Here is a 14,224-nt window from a genome sequence, read left to right on the forward strand (position 1 = left end):
ACTAACTTGCTGGAAAGGTGGCACCCTTTGACCGTGCCACGTTAAAAGTCACTGAGCTCTTCAGTAAGGCCATTCTACTGCCAATGTTTGTCTATGGAGATTGCATGGCTGTGTGCTCGATTTTATACACCTGTCAGCAACGGGTGTGGCTGAAATAGCGGAATCCACTAATTTGAAGGGGTGTCCACATACTTTTGTATATATAGTGTATGTTTCCCACAACCACAACAGTATGGAACGCCGTTTGGGTCTTTGCGTGTCAAAAAATATACACATCAAATAGCACTATTTGACGCGTCAAATAAGCTTTTAAGAATTAATACAATTCTATTATAGAATGTTGTGTGTGCTGAATTTACACGTGCAAGCCAAGCGCCACCATTATGATCACTGTCAAAGCTGTACAATACTGCATTGGTAATAAGGCATTATTTGTTCGACCGAATGGTAAAACGTCTGTGTGAGCATTTGAAATTAGATCAGGATCATAGGAGCTGGATCAAAAATGTTTGCAAATATCTTTGATACAGATGTTATTAGCAACTTCTAGGTTATCTAGCTATCTTGAGCTTGGTCTCTAACAAGCACCAATGCAACCAGCCTGAATACAATGACCAGTAAAAACTGCAGTCATTTTCAATATTCTTAGCAATGATTTAGGAATCCATGTGAGTAAGTATTAGCTAGGTAGCCATTTGTTGTTCTCCTATTGAAATAACTAGCTAGCCAGCTACTTAACTATGTTGCCCAAAACTAACGTTATAAGCAGCCAGCTAGCTTCATCTGGCTAGTATGGCTTGACCGGACCGGGTTATGTGTTGTGAAGCTAGCCACAATAAGGATTAGCCACAATAGTGGAATTTGCGTTTCGCCTTCAAAATAAAAGTTACTATTTGAAAGTGATGCAGAAGGTTACAAATGGTGGAATCATGCCATATATAGACTAGATAATGTTAAACAAGGTTGTAATGTGGAGTAATGAAATGGGGTATCAGTCTACTTGGTGACACCCACAGAACACAACTGTGAAGAGTTTACACAAATATTAGTGTCGTAGCTCTTATTGCGGGACTTTGACCGTGGGAAATCACCTCCCCAGTCAGCCTATTGTGCGTATTGACATTCATATTGCACTGTACAGCCTTACCTAAGGATTGGGGATCAATAAAATGGGCTACCAGTCTACTCAGTAACCAAGTGCTTTTGTAACAGATGTATATCGTACTCTCCTTGCGTTGTGTTTTTTCTTAATAAATCACATCAGCCAGTGGTCCCAGTTGAGCATCATTTATTTATGTTGTTAAATGGGAAACAGCACGTTAGTTGTGCATAGCTTAACGATATGGATGGCTGTCGATGGCAAAATCTGTAGCATGAAGGCAGCTGTGTTAGCAGTGGGCTTATGTGACCATTAAGTCGGTGTATGCTAACTAACACACTTATCTACAGCAATCATATGCCAAAGCACATCCCAGAAAGCCCCTCAATCCCTAACAGGTACCATATACCCACACATGTATCAATCAGTAACGTACAGCAACCTTGTACACATTGTAAAATATAAAACAGTATTCAGAACATGACCTAACCCTTGCATCACATTTTCATACTGGGAAGACCTGACGTTCGCGATCTCCCCCCTAGCTGCAAGCGGGGCCAATCACAACACGCCTTATTGTCATCAGAGTTGAACCAACCAATAAGAATGCTTGAACATTAAATACAAATTTCTTTAGAGGCAAGTGGAAACATAACCAACCCTGTTACATTTTTTTCCCAAAGTCCTCCTCAGAGTTATCAGGCTCCAAAACATCCACGTCGTATTGTTTTTCCTCTGGAATAGTGTTCAATACACATATGTTGACTGGTACAATAAATGTGGCTCAATTCATAGTGGTTTCAGAGACCTGCAATAAGAGCTACGACGCTAATGTTCTCTGGGTGTCACTGAGTAGACTGATACCCCATGTCATTGATCCACAATCCATAGGTAAGGCTGCACAGTGAAATAAGTATGCCCCAATGCAATTCTAAAGTCTAATACATCCAGTGTGATTTTTGTCAGATTAACAAATTGTATTTTGTTGAATTTATACAAGAACATTCCAACCTCGTTTAGCATGATTTGTCCACTATTTGTATTCATTTGCATCACTTTCATTGAGAAACTTTTATTTTGAAGGCGAACCGCAAATTCCACTATTGTGGCTAATCCTTATTGTGGCTAGCTTCACATAGGTGGGTCTGACCACCATTAATCAAATAAGAACGGTCTTATAAATTAGGGGTATTTTAGATGATGACACCTAGCTAGAAAGTCAGTTACTAACTATAGCTACTGAAACAGATTATGTTTGCATCCATCAGCTAGCTAGCTTTTGTATGACCAGCATTGTCCAGAGCTGGAAGTGTGTCTGCGCTCCTGCGGTAGCGGCAGGTGCGCCAGATAACTTTACCAGCATCATAGCATACGTATCGGTGAATCGTTGTGATATATGAAAAACGAGTGATAGTGTGATCAATGTGTAATAACTACGTAAAACATATATGAACGTGTTAAATTATTGTAATGACCTGGCTAGATCATAAATGAGCAATTGTCCAGACAGAGGTTTGAGTTTACGAATTCCCGGTTTATTAACCAAACTCAACACAGGTTACTGTTTGGCAGTAGCCCACGCCAAATAAATCTAAAGATACCCGTATAAAACAACCGTGAACACCTCTTCTTAAGACAAGATGAAAGAGAGAGAACAATGTCTAAGCATGGTCTTAAACTAGCGGTGCTCCACCCCCCTGCCAAAAGTGTTTAGTCCGGAATGAACAGCCAGAAACTTCGCGTGCGCATACACACAACCACACACTCGTACCTCTTTGGCACAGGATAAAGACCAGGGAACCTCCCCTTTCGGCTTTCTTTAAATATCGCATGAGGGGAAATAGCGCCACTGTCCGCCCCAGCACCTGTTGTTATTGTTTTTATTTTGTGGACGAAACGGAGGTGAGGTGTGTCGAGCAGTGTGGTATAATTAAATTGCAGTACATATTCTGTTGTTCTATCGCGCGTGCAATGATGTCGAAAGGGGAAAAAACTGTGTTCGTTGTCTGCAGTAACTTTGTTATTGTAATATCCCAAACGGACGTGGCAGTTAAACCATTCAGGAATTCCAGCTTTAACTCTGTAAAGTCCATATTGCACTCGTCACCCCTCTGCCTTTCTCTTCAATAGCACACTACCACTTCACCTAAGGTTCCAAAACCCTATGTATTTCATGGTAGTTACATAGCTGCAGTGTATTTACATTGCATTTACACATTGTTACATGGTACTTCCAACTGTTACTATCCAATATATTCTGCGTAAAGGTTAAAATATGCTAGATAAATGTTAACTTTTATATAAGCAAACATAGAACAACCACTAATGATTCTGTTCCAGTAATAAATTAACATGACCATTTTGTACCCCATACTTTAAATGCAGCATTGTGTTTGTTACATAAGCTATTGACACAGTGTGCAAGCCACATACTAAGACTGATTGTGATTATGTAACAATGAGTTACTAGATCATTATGCGAGTGGGAGGCCAGACAACCACACAAGACTAGAGTCAATTACTAAAAGCTTTGTTCAAGATCACTGTGAGTAGACATCAACTTTTCCTTTGAGGTTAGACAATTGGCTGTTTGGGTCCTGCTGGACCTGTCTCTGTCTCGCTGTATGATCAGTCCCGCTGTGGTAATGTCTGTGGTGGCCCACTCTGCTGCTCTCTCTCTCTCTTTCCACTCTCTCTCTACCTCTCTGCCTTACTTTGAATTTATTCCTACCTCCTTTTGTCTGAAGTCCTCTAACACACACACACACACACACACACACACAATTTACTATTAGATGTTTAGATGTATGGGTACAGTTTAATTCCTTAGAGCTGGCTACTGTAATATTGAATTATCCCCACCATTTTGACTTTATTATCCCTTTGCTATTCACTTGTGTAATGAATGAATGGAAATTCCAATTTTAGACAGCAATTATTGTCTTTATTGTGCAAATTAAAACCATTCCTCCAGTAAAAGCTGCAGCTTGCCCATAGAACCTCTCAGATGGTCTGGTACCCTGGAGGAAAGACATGAAACCACATCAACTGCCTGAATATACACCATGGATTCAAACACGGACCCTTGAACTTCTGTTTTATTTCACCACAGTCCAAATACTTCAACTTGTATGACATATTTTGACTGTCTGTTGTTTTCCCATTGATTTCAGGTTTGAAGACCCTCTCGGTGTGTGTGTGAGTGTGTGTTTGGGATGAAGCGCCTGTGGGACAAACACTTCCCGTTGCTCATCCTTCTCTACCTGGTAGGAGATGTCACCTCACAGGTTAACCCAGGTGAGTGTTGCCATGGGAACGGTGTGGGGAGCTGTGTGTGCTTGTGTGTGTTTGTGTCCATGTGGTGGCCTTAATTGCTACTGCTGTTTCTTTGATATGAGTGGCACTGTTCTGGTGTCCATGGTTTTCTCCACTTTTACCACTCTATGGGTGCTTCACTGAGGGAAAGTGTGATGTCAAGAATACAACCAATTATATTTTACAAGGAAACCCAGAGGCAACATTTTGTGAGCAGAGACAGATCACTGACAACCACTAGGCAACATAGAAAATCTGAGTCAACTCCTGATAAATACAATGACTTGGGACTATAGTATGTGTCACAACATTATAGAGCTGTTCTCATTAAATAGAGGTTTATAATTGGATAAAAGAGCAGGGCACAAGGCCAAGCAATAGGCCTAGGAGAGAGTGTGTGTGGTGCGTGCATGGTCTTTTACAGCTGTGGCAGTCTGCTCTGAGAGAGGGGGAGATAATTGTAGAGTCAGTTCTCCACATTAACATTGCTTTTTAATTAAAGCCTGCTCCAGGCAAACTACAAACACACCAGAACATTTCTCACAAAATTGTCTGGAGCTCCTCGAAGCAAACAAATGCTATGTTATGTATGCTGTAAACTTGGTGCAGGGAAACAACTATTTGTTTTCATGGACTTTCATGAACATACATGGAAACTTCAACGTCTTTAACAGTAGAGTGACAAACACATACAAACACACACTGGACACACCAGTGGCGGTCAGTGCCGTTTAAAATGAGGGAGGAGTGAGGATTTTTTTTTTTCATGAGCATGGCCTTATTTCTATTACAGCATATTGAATAACTGTCATTCATATTCCATTCACCCAGTTCAATGTAACAGCGATAGGTTTAGGCTACTACATGATACTCACATTTTCCCTATACCCATCATGAGGTTGCTACAACCTAGCCTATGAATGAACGTTTTTAAAACGTAGGTGCACACAGGTCGAGAGAAAAATTTGAGGTGACAGGCGGTGACACATGGATAGACATTGACATATTCAATACCGCCTTGCACGCTCTTGCCTGCATCGAGCTGATATAGAGTGTAATCATTAGTCCAACAGTTGCAAACAAGAATTTCTATTGGACAAATTCAGGTATGTTTATACTCGTTTTGTTCTGTTTCCTTCCGTTTAAGAAATGTTTTTCAACAGAATCGACGGAATGAATACTCTCCTGATCACACGTAAACACAGTTCACTTTCATAGCAGCCACGTTGTATTCCTTCTCGCATTTATGCGCTCTCCTCCTCTCACCTTTTCCCTTCACTTGTGGACTTTAATGTACAACACATCAGCTGTATGTGACCAGGCGCAAAAAAACGTTCCAAACCATATCATAACCGCTACACACAGCCTACATCGTTGTCACCATATTAGCTAAAGTAACTACATAGTCAACATAGCTAAAAGAACTAACGCGTTAGTAAACCCGCTACAATCATGCAGTAACATTACAGCGTACAGTCAGTAAGCAGTTTAGCACTTACACCGGCGTGCCCCGGTGGCAATAAATTACAGTGCACTCGAAAAGTATTCAGACCCCTTGACTTTTTTCACATTTTGTTACATTACAGCCTTATTCTAAAGTGGATTTATTTTTAATCCTCAGCAATCTACACACAATACCCCATGATGACAAAGCAAAAACAGTCGTTTTTAAATATGTTTACACATTTACTAAAAAATAAAAAACTGAAATATTATATTTACATAAGTATTCAGACCCTTTAATTAGTACTTTGTTGAAGCACCTTTGGCAGCGATTACAGCCTCGAGTCTTCTTGGGTATGACACTACAAGCTTGGCACACCTGCATTTGGGGAGTTTCTCCCATTCTTCTCTGCAGATCCTCGCAAGCTGCGTAGCTATTTTCAGGTCTCTCCAGAGATGTTTGATCGGGTTCAAGTCCGGGCTTTGGCTGGGCCACTCAAGGACATTCAGACACTTGTCCCGAAGACACTCTATAATAATAATAATAATAATAATATGCCATTTAGCAGACGCTTTTATCCAAAGCGACTTACAGTCATGCGTGCATACATTTTTGTGTATGGGTGGTCCCGGGGATCGAACCCACTACCTTGGCGTTACAAGCGCCGTGCTCTACCAGCTGAGCTACGGAGGACCACACTCCTGCATTGTCTTGGCTGTGTGCTTAGGGTCATTGTCCTGTTGGAAGGTGGCAGTTACACCATTAAGGATTCCAGCTTTAACTCTGTAAAGTCCATATTGCACTCTTCACCCCTCTGCCTTTCTCTTCAATAACACACTACCACTTCACCTAAGGATCCAAAACCCTATGCATTTGCATGGTAGTTACATAGGTGCAGTGTATTGACATTGCATTTACACATTGTTACATGGTACTTCCAACTGTTACTGTCCAATAAGGTATTTCAGTTTTCGCTTTGTCATTAATGGGGTACTATGTGTATATTGATGAGGATTATTGTATTATTTTATCCATTTTAGAATAAGGCTGTAACGTAACATAATGTGGAAAAAGTCAAGGGGTCTGAATACTTTCCGAATGCACTGTAGTAAAACCAAAAGCTTACCATGACTTGGAAGAGTTCCAGTGTTGTGTTGGATAGTCATAGCCAGCTAGCTAACAAAGCATCCCTCTGTTTGAACAGGGTGTTTTGAGTAGGCTAAACTAGCTAGCTGCATTTGCTAGCTAAGTAGGCCTAAGTGAAACTGAAAGTGAAATAAAATGACTCTGTCTCTCTCTTGCTTCTCCTTCATTTTGGAAGAAATTAATTTGTTAAAAACTGTTGAACTATTGTCTTTCTCTTTTTTTGAGTCAACTACTCACCACATTTTATGCTTTCAGTACTATACACTACCGGTCAAAAGTTTTAGAACACCTACTCATTCTAGGGTTTTTCTTTATTTTTTACTATTTTCTACATTGTAGAATAATAGTGAAGACATCAAAACTATGAAATAACACATATGGAATCATGTAGTCACCAAAAAAGTGTTAAACAAATCAAAATATATTTTATATTTGAGATTCTTTAAATAGCCACCCTTTGCCTTGATGACAGCTTTGCACACTCTTGGCATTCTCTCAACCAGCTTCACCTGGAATGCTTTTCCAACAGTCTTGAAGGAGTTCCCACATGTGCTGAGCACTTGTTGGCTGCTTTTCCTTAACTCTGCGGTCTGACTCATCCCAAACCATCTCAATTTGGTTGAGGTCGGGGGATTGTGGAGGCCAGGTCATCTGATGCAGCACTCCACCACTCGCCTTTTTGGTAAAATAGCCCTTACACAGCCTGTAAGTGTGTTGGGTCATTGTCCTGTTGAAAAACAAATGATTGTCCCACTAACCCAAAATGGATGGGATGGCGTATCGCTGCAGAATGCTGTGCTAGCCATGCTGGTTAAGTGTGCCTTGAATTCTAAATAAATCACAGACAGTGTCACCAGCAAAGCACCCCCACACCATAACACATCCTCCTCCATGCTTTACGGTGGGAGCTACACATGCAGAGATCATCCATTCACCCACACCATGTCTCACAAGACACAGCGGTTGGAACCAAAAATCTCAAATTTGGACTCCAGACCAAAATACAAATTTCCACCGGTCTAATGTCCATTGCTCGTGTTTCTTGGCCCAAGCAAGTCTCTTCTTATTGGTGTCCTTTAGTAGTGGTTTCTTTGCAGCAATTCGACCATGAAGGCCTGATTTACACAGTCTCCTCTGAACAGTTGATGTTGAGATGTGTCTGTTACTTGAATTCTGTGAAGCATTTATTTGGGCTGTAATTTCTGAGGTGCAGTTAACTCTATTGAACTTATCCTCTGCAGCAGAGGTAACTCTGGGTCTTCCATTCCTGTGGCGGTCCTCATGAGAGCCAGTTTCATCATAGCGCTTGATGGTTTTTGCAACTGCACTTGAAGAAACTTTCAAAGTTCTTGAAATTTTCTGTATTGACTGACCTTCATGTCTTAAAGTAATGATGGACTGTCGTTCCTCTTTGCTTATTTGAGCTGTTCTTGCCATAATATGGACTTGGTCTTTTACCAAATAGGGCTATCTTCTGTATACCCCCCCTACCTTGTCACAACACAACTGATTGGCTCAAACGCTTTAAGAAGGAAAGAAGTTCCACAAATTAACTTTTAAGAAGGCACACCTGTTAATTGAAATGCATTCCAGGTGACTACCTCATGAAGCTGGTTGAGAGAATGCCAAGAGTGTGAAAAGCTGTCATCAAGGCAAAGGGTGGCTATTTGAAGAATCTCAAATATAAAATATATTTTGATTTGTTTAATACTTTTCTTGGTTACTACATGATTCCATATATGTTATTTCATAGTTTTGATGTCTTCACTATTATAAAACAATGTAGAAAATAGTAAAAAATAAAGAAAAACCCTTGAATGAGTAGGTGTTCTAAAACTTTTGAACGGTAGTGTATGTGATTATATTTAGTATAGTTTTATCTAAAAAGGAAAACGTTTTAAATGTTTTACCATTTCTATTTTTATGAAATTCACTGAGGAGGATGGTCCTCCCCTTCCTCCTCTGAGGAGCCTCCACTGGGACACACCCTTCTCTCCGTTCATGCGTGTATTTTACAGCCTACAGTGTGGCTGATCTGTAAGACTAGCATGTTGCTATATTGGCAGACAGAGAGAGTAGGTTTATAAAAAATGGGTGTTCTCTCCAATGGGACAGAGCAGTGAAGTGGTGGGTGCTGTGGTTGTTTTCAGGCCTGTCTACATCTCGTCATCTCTGTTGCTAGAGGTCTCTGCCCTGGTTTACCAGATGTGCTCCGGAGATACAGCAGAGTGGATCAGCTTGACCGTATACAGCTTTAGTCTATCCCTATTACTTGATCTACAGTCCAGTCTTATCCCAACCTGAATCCATCTCTATTTCTCCATCTCTACTCCAGACTTATTCCAGTCTCTATGGCTCCTACTCTACAGTGAAAGCATGTCGCCCACTCAGAATGGAAATGGGAAAGACAGAGATGGTATAACTGCACTGCTCAGGAATTTTAAACAGGGGAAAGTTGGCATCAACATGCATCTCAGTGCTACTAAATTCAGCAATGCATATTTCCTGCCTTCTGTTTTTTTCCTCTCCATCCATGCAGCAGAATGATAGTTAGACCCAGTAAGACCTGTGATTGAGTCAACGAGACTCATAGCAAAACTGTAGAGTGACAAGGGACGGACAGATGCACAATTCCCTCATCCATTCTCTTGTGTTTCAGAGATCTTTGTCCAGTTTAGAAGATTTGAAATCTGTAAATAATTATGATTTCTCTCTCACGCGCCGTCAAAATGATTCTCCCACAATGGGGCATATTTGGGATTTAGAACATTTTGTTGCATGAATTTAAATGAACTTTGGCCATGTTCAGGTGCGTTAGTACTCTGCACTCCACCACTTCTGAGTGGTCAACAACAATCCCAGCAAATACACATGGGAAGGCCATTTCAATATACTTTCCTGCTGTCAGTATGTCTGGAATGCATTAACCACATACTTTCCATACACAACACACACACACACACACACACACACAATTATAAACTGCCACCAAGGTCAGATCGTCCCGTGATTTAAGGCTGGGTACAGCCATTGTGATGAAGATATTGCTGTCATCATAATACAATAGAAAGGCTTTGAGACCGTTTACACAAGATGGCCAAGGACAAAATTGACTATAATATCATAGTACTGTGCGTGTGTGTGTGTGTGTGTTTGGAGCTTGTGGTTAGACCGCAAACACTATGAAACAAGCCTGCCTTTCACTGGCCAGAGCATGAGCACAGAGAAATAAAAGGGGTGAGGGAGGGAAAGGAGCCACTGTGTGTGTGTGTGTGTGTGTGTGTGTGTGTGTGTGTGTGTGTGTGTGTGTGTGTGTGTGTGTGTGTGTGTGTGTGTGTGTGTGTGTGCTTACGTGTATGTGTGACCTGTAAGAGTATGAGCCAGTTGGGATGTGAGAGGGTTCGTCCAGCTCTCTCTATTTGGGCAGCAGGTAGCCTAGTGGTTAGAGCGTTGGGCCAGTAACCAAAAGGTCGCTGATTCGAATACCCGTACTGACAAGGTGAAAAACCTTAATTTGCTCCAGGTGCGTCGTACTACTATGACTGACCCTGTAAAACAACACATTTCACTGCACCTATCTGATGTATGTGGCAATAAAAGCATTTTTTTTCTCTTCTCTTTCTCGCGCTCTCTTTCTTCGCTCTCTCTCTCTCTCTCTCTCCACACAAGGCTGGTATTTTTCCACCTTTTCAGAGGTGATATTTTATTTTTAGATGGTGTGTGTGTGTACACGTTTTACTATACTTGTGAGTACCAGAAGGCCTCACAAGAATAGTAAACCAACTAAACTTCTGAGATAAGAGGACATTTTGCTGGTCCTCACAGGCTATTTTAGTCTTAGGGGTTAGGTTAAGGGTTATAATTAGGGTTAGGAGTTAGGGTTTGGGGTAAAGTTAAGGGTTAGGGGTTAGGGAAAATAGGATTTTGAATGGGAATCTATTGTTGGTCCCCAAAAAGTCCTCACAAGTATGGTAAGTCCTCACAAGTGCCCCATGAGTCACCCCTGAGGGTAAGCTAGATAAACACGCCACAAACCAACATTTAGGAGAGAGGTTCATCCAGCGCACTGAAAAACACCTCTCTCTCTCTCTCTCTCTCTCCTCCTTTGTTGCATGCTTTAGTTTAGGATGTGGTGGTCTGAGCCACTGATAATGACTTATTTTCACCAATTACATTCAAGGTAATGACAGATTCTTTCTCTGCTTTCTCCTCTACTGTCTCTGGACTGAGCCAATGGATATGTCTGGCTGTAGTTAATGGAAAATTACCTTATTATGGATCAGTTTTATTTTTGTACCAAGTGAATCCCACATAATGTGGTTGTTCAGAGTTTCATTCTGTTGTATTTGTGTCCTGCTGTGACACTAATATGACACGCTTCATTCATGCAATATCAAGTATGTTGTGGTTTTTCAGTTATTCTAGTCTGAAAACAACAATCAGTTGCTCTGTTAATGCATGCAAAGTCAAGCCTAGTCTCCCCCTATTTTTCTCTCTTTCTCTCTCTCTGGTTCTCTTTCTCCCTGCCTCTGTTTGCAGTGGACACCTGTATGTGAATGGACTCAAGTTTCTCCTCTTTCACTCACAGACCAGTGGTGAAATACAGATGTAGGATCTTAATTTGAGCCAGTTTGCTACAGCAGGAAAATAATCCTGCAGCAACAGGAAATGTGAATTATTATGTGGATTATAATTAATGGACATTTTTGTAGGGATTGATGCATTTTTCGTAAGGGAAAATCAATTCTGAAATTTCAAAGTAGAAATGACAAACTTCAGAAGCCTTTTTAAACCTTAAACACACTACAAGTTAGAAATGTCCTGCATTGTAGGAAAGTTCTCCTGCAACAGGGTGATCAAATTAAGATCCTACACCGGTACTATGGTCAACTAGCCCAACTTCCACCACTCATATATTAAAGGTCGACTTTCGGCACGAAAAACGGTCCAACTCTGCTTCTTTCTCAATTTTCAAACATGGTATGATGGTGCATTGATCAGTTATACAGTTTAAAGCTGTTATTTTTGGGGGTTTGCCCAAAGTCGACCTTTAAGCGCAGCATTTTAATCATGGAAAAAAACTGCACAGATCTGTGCAAAGAGTACTGTGCACACTGTATTATAATCTACAGTGTGAATCAAGTTGAATTAAACTTTATTAATTAACCAGAGTTTAGTAAACTGTTGTAAAAAAATTTATGGATGTTTTGCTCACTGCTCGCTTATGGAGTCTCAGAGATGCCTGGAGAGCCAATGAAATGTTGCCAAATACAACACATGAGTCAAAGCTGACATTATTATTGGAGGAATTGCAGATGTTATCACATTTGATTGCAATTACGTTACCAAGGTTACCACTAATAGACTGAAAATATGAGAAGTGTGTGATGATTATGGCTGACATGTCTGTCTAGGCGTGAGGGAGGGGGGAGATGGGGGAGGGAGGACAGGAGAGGAGGACAGGAGAAGATAAAGACAGGAGAATGGGAGGGAGGAAAGGGGGCGGTGCGGAGGAGAAGGTGGTCTCACATCTGGAATAGTTTTTTGTTTTGGGACGGATCTGTTTCTGGCGTGAGTCTCACCGTCACTGCCAGGATGAACCCTGAGAGGTTTCCCCATATTGACTTTTAAGCAAACATTTGGAAGAGGGAGGGAGGACAGAAAGAAAGGATAAAAAAGTGAGGAAGGACAGAAAGGCCTTGAGCGTTGTGTGTGCTGTTACTGGCAGCTTCACAAAGACTTTCCTGTGTGTCAGACGGAGCTGAGCTGAGGGGCCATGCTGAAGGGAGAGTCTCTCCCTGGCCTGCACTTCCTCCTCCACTCCCTGTTACCAGCCTGACCCCAAGATATCACACACTCTGTACACTTCAGGATACACACACATAAACATACAGGTAGTCTGTCTGTCTGTCTGTCTGTCTGTCTGTTCCCTTGTACTTCCTCTGCCACTCATACTGACCAGCTTGACCCTGCGCTATCACACACACTGTAGAAACTACAGTATACACACACACATACAGACAGTTTGATGAAGTGTTCAGCCGGAAAGCAGCGAAGACATTGGTCGTGTTGTCTCCAAGTTAATTGTTAGCATCAGTTTTCTACTGAGTAGAGAAGACAGTTGAAGCAATGATATGGCCAGTGATTATTATAAACCTCAATAAATAGTCCTTATACACCCAGCCCTGGGATAATATTGATGGAAAAATCACCTTCTATTTTTACTCCCAGAAACAGCAACAAAAGTAAGGAAATGATATTTCAGGCTTGTAAAAGTTAAAAGATACCATCTCTTCTATGTCACGAGTAGTTACCCGCTAGCCCACCGGATCACAGTGAGCAGGATGAAATGTTCAAACGCCCACAGTTACCTTTGATCGCTCCTCACTGCTACAGGGGAAAGACCACACAGGAGCAGTGGGGTATTCTCTAACACACATACACACACGCACTACGTGCTACCCCTTATGTTTGCACTGGCAGAGAGGTTGAACGGATCCTTGCTCTTTATTTCAATAAAGCAACCACACTCTTAGTGCTGGGGAGAGGGGATGTGTTTTTGTACCCACACTGACTAAACGGCCACCTCTCTCTCTCAATTTCAGAATGTGATGACTCGACAGAAGGGGGGATTAGTTTTGATTTTAGAAGAAGGGAGTAGGGTGGTGTATGTCTATGGTTTATAATAATTAATAATAATTAATAATGTCTGAAGGTCTATGGTTTATAGAACCCACCACTGTGGTTGGTCTGACTGGGCTGGGCTGGGGGAGTTATGATTAAAACCCAGTATATAGTATAGTATTTAAAACCATGGCACCAGGTGGAGGAGATTAGACAGATGATCCAGGTCAATACAGACTGTGTGTTTATGTCTGAGAGCTCAGTAAGAGTTACCACCACACACCTCGGTGTAGCGCAGGTGGTCCAGTGAACCATGCTCGCGTGACTAGTAACTTTGCTTGTGTTAGCTCCTAACGTCTATGCTTTGCATTGTTTCAATAACGGGTCGGTCATACTTGAGCGCATGTTTATGTGTGGACGTGTGTGGGTGTGTGCGTGACTGTGTGTTTGCATGTGTGTGTACTAAAAGCCGTCTTGTGTTGTAGGTGTGTGTCGGTACCCTCTGGGGATGTCAGAAGGGCAGATTCAGGATGAAGACATCTCAGCCTCCAGTCAGTGGTCTGAGTCTACTGCTGCTAGATACGGCAGGTACTGTA

General features: G+C 41.5%; 1 protein-coding gene across 3 annotated transcripts in view; it reads left to right on the top strand.

Annotated features, from left to right (window-relative positions):
• The window catches only part of LOC121540135 (discoidin domain-containing receptor 2-like), a 55,817-nt gene that overhangs the window by 22,357 nt on the left and 19,236 nt on the right, over window positions 1-14,224 (top strand). For all 3 annotated transcript variants that reach the window (XM_041848753.2, XM_045207705.1, XM_045207704.1), the window contains exons 2-3: window positions 4,273-4,396; window positions 14,114-14,216. In XM_041848753.2, coding sequence (XP_041704687.2) covers window positions 4,315-4,396; window positions 14,114-14,216 — 185 coding nt within the window. In that variant the 5' untranslated portion in view covers window positions 4,273-4,314. The remainder of the gene's footprint in view (window positions 1-4,272; window positions 4,397-14,113; window positions 14,217-14,224) is intronic.

Source organism: Coregonus clupeaformis, chromosome 26, assembly GCF_020615455.1.
Source record: "Coregonus clupeaformis isolate EN_2021a chromosome 26, ASM2061545v1, whole genome shotgun sequence".
Classification (NCBI taxonomy): Eukaryota; Metazoa; Chordata; class Actinopteri; order Salmoniformes; family Salmonidae; genus Coregonus; species Coregonus clupeaformis.